Consider the following 12,196-nt stretch of genomic DNA (forward strand, 5'->3'; position numbering starts at 1 on the left):
TAATAATTTCTGAAATTTCTCAATGGTGTGTGAAAAGCTTTGATTTGCAAACTCATACAACCTATATATGAGCTTTAATGCAAAATCAAATGCGAGGGCGGTTTGACGAGAGCCTAAAAATCCAATTTATTTAATTCCAGACACTTTACAATTCGTTTTTGTTTTAATAATGCTATAAATCTGCTAAATACGATTTTTAAACAATCGATTAATTGTAGACTGAATAGAATAATATTTATCTGTATTGATAGCTGTCTTGTCTCTTATTATTTAAAGCTTAAAAACAATTTAGTACGCGACATTTGTAATGCGACAAATTTATCCATGGTGATTAAGTCGGTAATTCTCTACACGTATTTATGTATAAATTAATGTAGATAAAGCTATTTTTTTTAATATTAACAATATTGTGAAATCAATACTGAGAAATTTCAAGAAATATGTTGTGGAATTATTGTTTTTTTTAGGTGTGTTCCAGAAATCTCTAAAGATTTTGAAGAGAAATGATTTTGAAAACAAGCGTTCGAAATGTTGGTGTTTCTTAAATGTCAGAATGTCAGAGATTTAATCTTATTGAACAACTTTTTTTATATCTAAAATTCTAAATTTTAATTCAATTTAAAATATATTTAATTTTGTCACATCTGGCAATGGTTTCTTTTTTTCGGGAACACTAACAATTGCTTTTGGGTTGCTAGAACAGATCTGTAAGATTTCAGATTTTCACAACTGTCTGAAAATAGGCTAAGAGTTTATTTCCTCGTGTGTATGCAGCAGATTTAGCTACTGGAAGATCGCTTTACCAGCGCTATGGACAGCAAAATTTTAGTGTAGTTTATTTATTACCTTTTAATATACGATTATTACTTAATCTTAGTATTTTCTTCTATGTTATTCCTAGTATTCCTTCCTTACTAATATTCAATGCTTAAATATATTTGTTTGTGCCGAAGAATTGTTGGCGCCATCTATGAATGAGGTTCACAATGTGCATATAAAAACAGATGAATGCACCCAAAAATGAGTTTCAAGAATTTGGCACTCATGCATAGCAAAGAATTAGAGAAACAGAAAAATACTTTTTGCAGTATCAATCAGCATTTTGTTCTTTTAATCGTCCCCAAAATCAGTTTACTTACCGTCGACAGAGTAATCAATTATTTTGATTTTAAAGAGAACTACAAAATAAGTATGTAAAACTAACAAATAAGTATTATTATTAACAATTTAAACTTACAACTGAATAGATTTAAAGATAAGAAAAGTTACATGATAAAACAAATAAAAATAATTTGTAAGATTGTCAAAATCATACTCAACGTCTTATTCTAAGTAGGTTTTCCCAAGAAAACATGGTTTGTGTTAAAGTATAATTTAAAAAAAGCTATAGTTGAGACCGCCAACTAATTCTAATCTATAAATTCAATACAAGTTTATAGCCCTCTATTTGGGTTTTTTTTTTACATAAATCTTCTCTTTAAGATGGCGTTCTATATTTATATACAACAGCTAAAATGCAAACAACGAAGCCATCGACGCGTTAATTTAAAGGCGCTTTCTACACAGCTTAACAGATAATTATAAGTAATAGGGTCATACGATAACCCTTGTGCGATTTCCCGGCTGTTATTTTTTCTGCCAATAAGAAATATTCTTATTGGTCCATGACATGTCTTGTTTTTTCGCCAGCATATCAGTAAACTCAATAATAAAATTGAATTGCACAGTGGATTTTTGTTTCATTTGATTTGGTCGCGCAACCGAAATGGATCATAAGTGGTTTTATATTTGTGTAGCTTTAATGCTAGCGATATTGGGATCCCCTGTGAGAGCAAACGAAGCTGCTCAAGAGGTATGTAGTATATTTAAGTTGATGTATAACTAAGTAATTCAAACATTCTTTTGTTTAGGATGAGCCAAAGCAAGCTGATGGCATGGGAGAGTTTTGTTATAGAACGATTCTTAATGCGGAGAAGATGAAAAAGGAGATGGCAGTTAAAGATAGGCAGATTGTGCAGTTGCAGTACGATATAGAAAAACTTATATTGGGTAAAGCAGATAATCATTGGAAGGATGAACTCCTTCAGTCCTATAGATATACAATTAACACTCAAAATGCGACTATAACCGAGTTAAATAACCGAATTGTTGATCTTAAGATCGTTAATCAAATTGCCATAAATTTTGAAACAATAAGAGGCGATTTGGGTCGCTTATCGTATTTGGACGATCAGCAATTTAATGATTCAGTTAAATTTCAATTGGCGAAAGTAGTCAAACTTGAATCAGATGTAGAAACTATTACAATAAAGCTTCGGGAGTGTCAGAATTTAACCACGGATACAACCATTAAAGAGATTGAGAGAAAAATCGTTGCTGACGAGCTGTTGGAAACTCAAAGTCGACTTTCAGAGTGCAATACAAAGCTTGATAATCAAAGAAAAGCAACGAGATGTAGCTCTTTTGGCTATGAAAACGGTATACACGAAATTCAATTTCCTGGTATGAGTCCAATTTCCGTACTGTGCAATGGAGAAATTGCAGGTCCTGGTTGGATTGTCATTCACCAAAGATCCATTGGAGATGTTGATTTCTTTAAAACTTGGAGTGAGTACAAAGACGGATTTGGCAACATGGACGGAGATTTCTTTATCGGATTAGAGAAGCTGTATCGCATTACTAATTATGAGCCTTACGAACTCTATGTACAATTGGAGAAATTTGACGGTAGTTTCATGTACGCGCGTTATGACGATTTCGTTATTGGCAACGAATCGGAAAAGTATGCATTGAAAAGCCTTGGTAAAATGACTGGAACTGCAGGTGACTGGCTCAGAAATCAAGAAAATATGAAATTCTCAACATTGGATCAAGATAACGATGATTGGACCGATGGAGATTGCGCCAATAAATATCAGGGTGGCTGGTGGTACAAAGAAATTTCGGGAAGGTGAGTTTAAAATACCATTAAAATACCATTCGTATATTGACGATTTTTTTTATAACTTCAGTAATCTTAATGGCAAATTATTAAAAGAAGAACAAGAATCGGATCAAGCCATGCACTGGGGAGAATCCATTGCCCTGAAGGCTGCGAAAATGCTCATCCGTGCCAAAAACTAAGCGAATATACATTAATTTGTTTTGCACTAAATTGGCAATTTTGATTGAACAGGGTATTCAAAAATGCATACATTAATCTTTAGTGTTTAAGCTTACGCAACAACATCTTACCCAATCAGCAATACGTATCTATGTCGAATCTGATAATAGTTGTATGGTCTACTATAAATACCTCATAATAAAGAACATTTCTAACACTTAGGTGCAGTTTGTGATTTGGGATCGAGTAGTTTATTGCAAAATGTATTTGGCTTTAATAGTGGCTTTAATTGGATCCCGGCTGGTTGCCGTCAGCAGCCAGCAGTGTATGGTAATTGACTCGTTTACTTTGACAGTTGCTGATACTTAATACTAATTGATACTTATAGAATTTAGAACTGAAGATAAAACAAGATCTAATACTGATTAGTCGTCTTGAAGAAAAATTAACCGATCTTGAATGGAAACTAGCTGAAAACATATACAAGGACGAATTAATAACGTCATTAAATCAAAAAATAGATTTCCTTACAAAAAACAAAGAAAACGATTGCATCGAATCTAATATAAAATTAAAAAGCGACGTTGAAAACTTAAACATTGAAATTAGCAGCTGTAAAAATTCAAGCACAACTATTGAAAAGAGTCTTAAAGAGTGTCAGGATTACGTGTACAAATTCCACATAAAGCAATCCACCGCGATTAATCCACCAAGCAATGTGGAGGAGCCTACCACTTTACGTACTACAATTAAACCCACAATTAAAACTCCTACAACAATAAATCCAATTCTGGACGGGCAAAATACAGAAAAACCCACAGTTAACGCGATTACTACAATAAATCCAATTATTGACGTGGCACCTACCAATCCACCAATAAACAATGAGAACAATCCAAATCACGAGGATGTTAGTACTTCAAGTCAATCAAGTTGTATGCCTTATGGATATTCTACAAGTATTCGATATATTTACCTTCCCGGAGTACCACGATTTGCTGCTCTATGCGATGGTAGTACAAATGGACCCGGTTGGACTGTCATCCAGCATAGATACAATGGTGATGTCGACTTTTATAGAAGTTGGATGGACTACAAACATGGTTTTGGCAATCTAAACGGCGAGTTCTTTATCGGACTGGAGAACCTTTATCGAATGACCAATAATGAGCGATATGAGCTCTATATACACCTGGACAATCCCAATGGTGGTGAACCCCTCTGGGCGCGTTATGATTACTTTCAAATTGGAAGCGAAGCTTCAAGGTATGTTTTAAGAAATGTGGGTAAAATGACAGGTACAGCTGGCGAACGGTTGGAAAAACATGTGAGAAAACCATTCGTAACATACGATCAGGATGATTACTGGGAAAAGGAAAATTTAGCTGTTAAATATCATGGTGGTTGGTGGTATACGACAGATGAATTATCTACAAGGTATATTAATAATGCAGATGCTTGAAATAATTTATTAATGATTCATACTTTTTTAGTAATCTTAATGGAAGATATTTCCAACACAGTGTCGATGATTTGGAAGGAATACATTGGGAATCTAATTATTCGCACAAAATGGTGAAAATGATGATACGCCCATACCGTCCTTAAATGTTGTTAAACTGTAAAAACTATATACCTCCATTCATGCTGTCATCCGGTGTATAATGTCATTATTCAAACGATGGCATTGTACTTAATCACAATAAAAATAAATATTATACAGCAAATTTAGTTTATCTCGTAAATGTAGCATAAAATTTAATTTATTGGTTCGTTCATGATTCATTAAAAGCATTTTTTGCAACATTTGTTGGGTGTCTTTCCATAATATGCATTTATATATGTATACAATATGTATTTGTGTACACATTCAATTTTACATTTTAATTGTTAAGTAATTGAAACGGTAGTTTTTTCTCTATGTGTGAGTGTGTGTTTGTGTGCAAAGTACTAGGACTTAAAAAACTGGTCTTATTGATGTGATTGCATCAAACACATTTTTGGTTAACATGTCACTTGTCCACTTACCACTATGCGTACTATAAACGTAACTGTATTAAAGCATTTAATTGTTCTTGTTTGTTAGTTTGTTTGTTGTTGTTGTTTTTGTTAACGTTTGACATTTAGTATGTCTCGATTGCACTTGCATCCAAAGGTTCGTCGGTGAAACCACAGAAACTCCATTTGGACTGCTCAGACTTGAAGAGATTTGTGTATTTAGTTAATATAATAGCGAGCTCCTCGTTGCTTATTAGCTCAAGGGATTTATGTAGCATGCCTCGCAGGTAACTGGCAATGCTGCTAATGTCCACACCATGTGGATGCAACACCAAATAAGCGGAGGTTAATGCTATAACCTTTGCCTCGGCAAGTGCCAGCAATTTGAAGTTATTCTGTAAGAAATAAAATAAAAGTATATATAATTTCTATCCCTTATAATATATTGCGTACCTCTGATGTGGCCGATGTTGCCACATTAACGGTCTTCCGACATGGCTGCTCTGTAGTTTGACTGGATTTGTCTTCTTCAACAACAACTTGATTAGCATTTGAATTGGCTTCCAGCTTCTCGTCATCCTCGATCTCATGGATCTCGACGACGCCGCTTTGATGCTCGATAATACGCACATCATCATCCACTTTATCGATGTCGATTATTTCCAGCTCTGGTGCTGTTTCCTTTCCCGTGCCATTATCCTCATTTCGGCTGCACGAGTCCCCGCTGCTGTAGTCAACATTGGAAGCATTCGAGACACTAGCGCTGTATGCTTCTCTGTCTTTTAGCTTATCCGCAGTTTCCTTGATTTTAGTTTTGAGCAGCAACTGCTTGACGCCGGCCTCCTTAAGATTTCTCTCAAGCTGCTCAATGGTCTTGATGTCTTTCTGCTCGCGTAGCTTCGTCTGCAACAACTGTGTCTGCATGTTACGTATTGTTTCCTGCAACACCTTGATTTGCTTTTCCCGTTGCAGGCAATCGCTACGCTCCACAGACATCTCATTGCGAATGGCCTCCAGTTGACAGCGCAGCGAGTCGTTCTCATCCTGCAGGATATACGAGTATTTATGAAGAGCATTTAAAGAAAGTATATTGATCAGAGCTCACCTTTAGTCCGTCGCTGTCGTAGCGAGTGCGTTTAGGACGTTTCTCGTAGTCATCATCAGAGATTTCCATTTCGTCATCATCGATCTGGACCGTTCGAAGTTCCTGCATGGCATTCCAAAATTGTATATATTCGTTAAATAATCGTTATAAACAAGCCATTTCATTGCTTACGATCGTACAAAATATTCTAGAACCTAATTATTAAATTATGTTTTTCTTATATTGGAAAATGCATCATCAAATTCTCATTTGGTTCTCGGTACTACTTTTCGATCCGTTTACTTACCTCTCCACATTTTTAATTAACTTTTGTAATTTGTTTTTGTTGCTGTTTTGCATAGTTTTTTTTATCAATATTTGTATTTTAAGTTGTTTTTTTTTTTACAGTTTACCAACTAAAATTCACAGCCAATCAAACGGAGTGTAACTTGCAAATGTTTTTTGCTATTTATAAAACTATTAATTTGTTGTTGTTTTATTACATGTTTTGTTGCCAAGTTCATGGGCATTCGTCTATGAGTTACATTTTGTTATAAGTTGAAATTGAAAGCTTATCGGAAAAATTTATGCAAACGCTTATTTAAGTTGCAAAAAGTTTAGAAATAATTATACAAAATTTGTTGCTAAATATGTAAAGCATTTGAGATTTTTAATGTAAGCCTGTAATGAATACTGAAGAATACTGTTCCAAGAGTCTAAAATGGATTGGTTAAATACATTTTCAAGTGCTAGCTTAGTATGGAACAGTTTCCAGTAATAAACAATAATTAAATTTAATGAAACTAATACCAATAAATGAAATACTAACTACAACATGACAAGCGTGACGTTAATACAGATGTTAATTTTGATAATAGAACTCAGAAGTACCAACAAATACGAGTAGAGGTGTTAAATGCTGAATTGTTGAAATTTAGAAAAAACAAAATAAAAAAATGAATGAATATACAGGCCTGTTCCGGTTTTCAGTTATATTTTACGAATTTCAATCCGATAATTTCACCCGAATTTCCCTGAAATTTTCTACGAATTTCCCATCGTATTTCTCTTCTCCAAATTGGTACTGCATATTTTTTGGCAGAACACTGATGGAAAATTTTTAGAGCAAATGAACTTATTGTAGAGATAGAATTTACAATGGCTACAATTTAAAAACCATTCTCTACAGTATTAGAAAAATTTAAAAATGATTTTGAAGCATTAGCACTGATTTTTAAGCTTCGTATGGCAAGCAATAATGTTGCCTAATTCAAAGGTTGAGAAGTTTTCTTTACAGAGCTGTCAACTTCGATACAATTTGATTTCAAAACTAAAATGTTTTGTTTCCATTTAATTAAACCCAATTTTGTTCAAATTAGCCTTTTAAAAAGTGTAGAATAGTTTCATTTTGTATTACGCTCAAATTAAAGCACTTAAATTGTTGTTCAAAATATGTTTCTACTAAATTACCCATTTATTTTCACAAATACTTTCGGAAATTAGAACAGGTCGAGCAAATCCGACAAATGTTTTAGGTTAGAATCGAGGTGTGATGACTTCAATTAATTTAAAACTGAAATAAAAATTTTACAATTTATCTGATGATTCAAAATTGTTTCGAATATATTCCAGTATTTTATAAATATTTGGGTTTCACTTTAATTTTATCCTAAGCATGCAAAATTCATCCATTTGTCTCTACCGAATGTGAACTCACTAGCTCAATGTCAAGTGAATTCAATCCGTAAAATCTGGCCGAAAGTGAAAACCCGAACAGGAAAAGGAAATTCATGTCCGCAAAATCTAGCCGAAAGTGAAAACAGGAACAGGCCTGATATATATTAAGAATAAGATATACAGATACAATATAGGGTGCAGAGATTTCGACATGCAGACAGATATCAAGTGAAATACCAATACTAATTTGAATACTTAACATCTTAGACTTGCAAATGTAGATAATAGGATTGGAACAAGCACGATAACCACAGTTGGACATGGTATGAATGTTGGTTTATATAAGTATGTTTAATAGGGTTACTTCAGCAGCATAACTTGTTGTAATTCATTCTTTGAACATATTTGTACGTACCGTGGCCAATTTCTTCCATTGATCGATGTTTTTTCTTTGGGCTTTGGTGAAATGGTCCCAAACCTTCTTGTGACTAGCGGCATTGAACACTTTTTCAATCTGAGTGACTGAACAATAATGCAATAATATATAATAATATTAAGGGAGGACAGAGGGTAGATATTTTTTTGTTTGTTTTTTTTTTTATTCTTCACACTTTAGCTAGTCTTCGAAAATTCGTTCTTTTAAATAAAATCAGTGAGAAATGATAAGCAGAATAAAACTACTCGAGTTACCCTCGGATATTTTGTATATAATACAGTCTAGAGAGAGTTAGAGAGATTACGCAACAGCTTATTACCTACATACGTTTATGTACTTTTAGGACTTCAATTGCAGTTAGTTGTTGTTGATGATGTTGTTAGTTGTTCATTACAATTGTTTTTCATTGTTCTACAGACAGCCAGAGAGGCGGATGGTGTCTGGTCCGAGAGCTAGGTTGACTTTATGTAGTATACGACTATCTCAGTTTGGCTTACAAACCTTTTGTCTGGACTTACACATTATACATATTAATTCATATGTAATGCCATCAGTTTCAGATTCGTACAGTCGAGGCACAGAGAAAGGAGTCACCGCACAGTGGCATGAAACTATGATATTGCGATGCAAATGGATATTGATAATGGATATTATTGAAACAAAAGTTTTAGTTTTATCGGACACCGAAAAGTATGCTTCAAATTATTAATTTTGGATATTAAACATTTAAGTGTTCATTGAACTTGGAAATTTTATCTTTAATGTTTTTTTTTATAAAAATGGGAAATAAGCAGATATTTTAATTTTTTATTGTCTTTTCCTTAATTAGATAGAAGTCAAATATGTGTGATAAATATGGCTTGAATAACAGATTGAGTTTTAAGAACATTTGTTAATTCTGTAGATATTATGGAAGGAAAATTGGATATTAAAATTTAACTGACATATCTTAATTTGATCGCATTTTCATTGGGTTTCGGCCACTGTGTAGCACTGATGTGGCTGGACTTTTACCTGCGACTGTTGATTCATTTGCTCCTTCGCCTTGCAGTTTGTCTTGTATTTTCAGAGCAAATTTTAGACAGTGAATTCTTGTATGTGTAATTGGTATTTGATTTTGTTTTTGGTTTTTTGGCTTTTCATAGCACGATGACTAAATTTCTAGTGTGTGTGTGTGTGTGTGTAAGCGTGTGTATGTATTGTGTGTGTGGGTGTTTTTTTCGTCGAGACGCTAGCCGCTAACCGGGCGCAACAAAAACAGAAAAAGTTGAAGAGGGAGCGCACCTAAAACCCATCTAAGACTACCGACTAGGAGGATTGTACAATGATTTCACTTACATTGTGTGCACATGGTGCCCATCTGCTTGCGATAGCACTCTCTCGCCTTTCGCAGATCCTCCTCCACCTGCTGTTTGTCCGCATGGAGTCGCCTCACATGCGCATGAGTGCTCTGAATCATTGAGTAAAATACATTTGCATTGCGTTTGGTGCAATCGCCACGCTCAAGCCAAGCAGCTATTGTTTGAATGGCCTTCACAAATGTCTCGTTATTGCGCAAATGCTCCGCCACGGCGGTGGCCTCATGATCCGTATAATGGGGTATGGGAGGCGGCGATTGCGAACGCATGCGATCCAGCGACATGCGTTCCCGATGACGTTGCTCCCGCTGCAGCTGACGTTGCTTGCACTCGTAGTCATACTGATCATCACGAGCCTGTGCATAGTCTACATGCAAGCGTCCAAAGTTGGGCGGCTCGTTTAGGCTGGAGATGCGTAGTCGATAGCCGGATAAGTAAATGGCACGATCGATGGCTGTCTCATGGCGATAGCGTATGTGGCAAAAGTTCTTCTTGGACATGCGTAATGTGGTTATCTCTCCGCATGACTCAAATATCTCCCGTATAACTTCCTCCGTAATGTTCTCCGGCAGACCACCCACAAACACCGTGCGACAGCCGGGAGGACGTTCGCGTATCGTAGGAGGCGGTGCGTTTGGATTTGGTGGAAACAATATACAGTTCTTAGTCTTGATCACCTCCTTCAGTCCTGTAGTAGGGCCGTCTATGAAATACAACTTATTACAATAAGAAATACAAGTTGTAGAGGATATAAAATAACGGTATTACCGGTGGAGAGGCTGGCATCTGTTGCGTCGGTCGGCATGCCTGCTGCTGCAGCTGCAGCCGCATATCCAGCAGCTGCATAATTGTGCTGCATTTGCTGCATGGCGGCCGCCATCATTGCCGTAGGATCCATCAACATTTGCGCACTTGTACTGGCTGCATTTCCCGCTGATCCTGTTGCGCCACTGGGCGTAGTCGCTGCTGCTGTCACCGCTGCTGCGCTCTGTGCTGCAGGAAAGTACAAGTAACCGGGTGGCGTGTGCATCAGACCATTTAAATAAAGCTGCTGGGCGTCGGGTAGAGTTAGAGTTGTCCCCGGTAGCTTATCCGCTGACTTGGCAGCATCCGATTCATCCAGATCGTTGTCATTCTCCAAATCCATTGGAGCACTTCCCTGCGCGTTGTGCGGCTTCAATTTGTTGACCGTTGTCTTGTTTGGCATTGGCGCACTTGCTTGGGCTGAGGAGTTATTGCTGTTATTTGTTGCTGTGGGCGTGGCAACGCCCACCGTGGCAGTCGTAATGGCAGCCGCCAATTGATTAATGAAGTTCGGATGGTTTGGCAAGCTGACGCCATTTGACATGCTCCCAAAAACTGGCACTGCAAACAGGAAAAGACGTAATCAATAGGTAAATGCCGGCAAAGGTGATGAAAATAAAAACAAATAAAAATCAGCTGTTCGTCACGCAACGAAACAAACACCAAAGCGCACTACGCAATGTCTGAGCGCATAAAACGTAATTCGATTGGACGTATAGTATTTTTTTTCATTTGCTTAATCTGCGGGTTTGTGTCTATTTACTTCACTTTTAGCCATTAAAAATGCCACATGCAACTGTTAATTAGCAAGCCCTACATAAAATGCAAACACCTTTTACATTTAAGCAATGACTTACACATATTATCGGCCAAATTTGCATAATTGAATGCCATTCGGAAGTGTTCTCATACAAACTACTCGAAAAATACCATGTTTGGTATAAAAATAGACAAGTCAGTTACGCTACGTTAAAGCCGCGCAAATTTTTCACTTTCTGCATGCGCTAATAGAAAATCCATTGCCTTTCTGATCATTTGTAATTACTTTAATTAATTATTCAGGTTTATTACAACTATTTAACTAATTTTGTCTACGGAGAAACAGCACACTCTACTGTTTTGCGTTCACTGATGCCAATTTAGCTATTTTATAGCTAAAAACTATGTAAAAGTGCCCACAAAACAAATTCAGATGCTTTTTAGCCAAACACTGTTTTGGCGCAAAAGGCTGCCACCCAGCCAAATTTTCTGATCTGGCTCGATTATTTTTCCTAAAGAATTTGGTTAATTTCCAAAAAAATATGAAAAAATTCACCTTTTTCTTACTTTTTCTTATTTTTCGTGCAGAAGTTTTGTTAGAATTATGTCGATTTTTTAAAATCTTTTTTAAAGTATTAAGTTTGTATCTTCTCTTCCCTAGGGATGACGAACTTCGAAACATGAAGGCCAGTTTCGAGTAGACCAAAAATTTCCGCCAGCGGCAAGTTTTCTTCTTCTTCTCTTTACGGCACAGAAATTTGTATATGGAATTTAGACCTACCAGAATGTCTTTTGGTCTACTCGATACGGGCGTTTATATCTAATTTCAAATCATTGAATCTGGTCATAAGTGCTTTTAATGTTTGTTATTTAAAAAAAAATTGTTGTTAAATTTTTAAATCGGGCGCGCGTTTTCGAGAATTGAGAACTGCGTTCCAGGGCTGCAAATAATGCATTAACCAATATGTTTTATTTTT

At 35.9% G+C, this 12,196-nt stretch overlaps 2 protein-coding genes across 3 annotated transcripts; one reads left to right on the forward strand and one right to left on the reverse strand.

The window, feature by feature from the left end:
• The first annotated feature begins 1,746 nt into the window (after window positions 1-1,746).
• On the forward strand, window positions 1,747-4,830 carry LOC117786962 (angiopoietin-related protein 7-like). Its single transcript, XM_034625393.1, has 5 exons — window positions 1,747-1,852; window positions 1,911-2,950; window positions 3,012-3,433; window positions 3,492-4,540; window positions 4,597-4,830. The coding sequence occupies exons 1-3, from the start codon at window positions 1,766-1,768 to the stop codon at window positions 3,121-3,123; spliced, it is 1,239 nt and encodes a 412-aa protein (XP_034481284.1). The 5' UTR covers window positions 1,747-1,765; the 3' UTR covers window positions 3,124-3,433; window positions 3,492-4,540; window positions 4,597-4,830.
• Window positions 4,831-5,178: 348 nt separating this feature from the next.
• LOC117786961 (ecto-NOX disulfide-thiol exchanger 1) lies at window positions 5,179-11,598 on the reverse strand. Of its 2 annotated transcripts, XM_034625392.1 has the most exons (7): window positions 11,318-11,598; window positions 10,425-11,021; window positions 9,637-10,359; window positions 8,278-8,384; window positions 6,207-6,308; window positions 5,555-6,145; window positions 5,179-5,496 (listed from the first exon to the last, which is right to left on the reverse strand). In XM_034625392.1, exons 1-7 carry the CDS (start codon window positions 11,352-11,354, stop codon window positions 5,227-5,229), a joined length of 2,427 nt encoding a protein of 808 aa, XP_034481283.1. In that variant the 5' UTR covers window positions 11,355-11,598; the 3' UTR covers window positions 5,179-5,226. The 2 variants fall into 2 exon arrangements, 1 of the variants encoding a protein (XP_034481283.1); XR_004617656.1 differs by lacking the exons at window positions 5,179-5,496; window positions 8,278-8,384 and having other exon boundaries at window positions 6,122-6,145.
• Window positions 11,599-12,196: the final 598 nt, after the last annotated feature.

Source organism: Drosophila innubila, assembly GCF_004354385.1.
Source record: "Drosophila innubila isolate TH190305 chromosome 3L unlocalized genomic scaffold, UK_Dinn_1.0 0_D_3L, whole genome shotgun sequence".
NCBI classification, from domain to species: Eukaryota; Metazoa; Arthropoda; class Insecta; order Diptera; family Drosophilidae; genus Drosophila; species Drosophila innubila.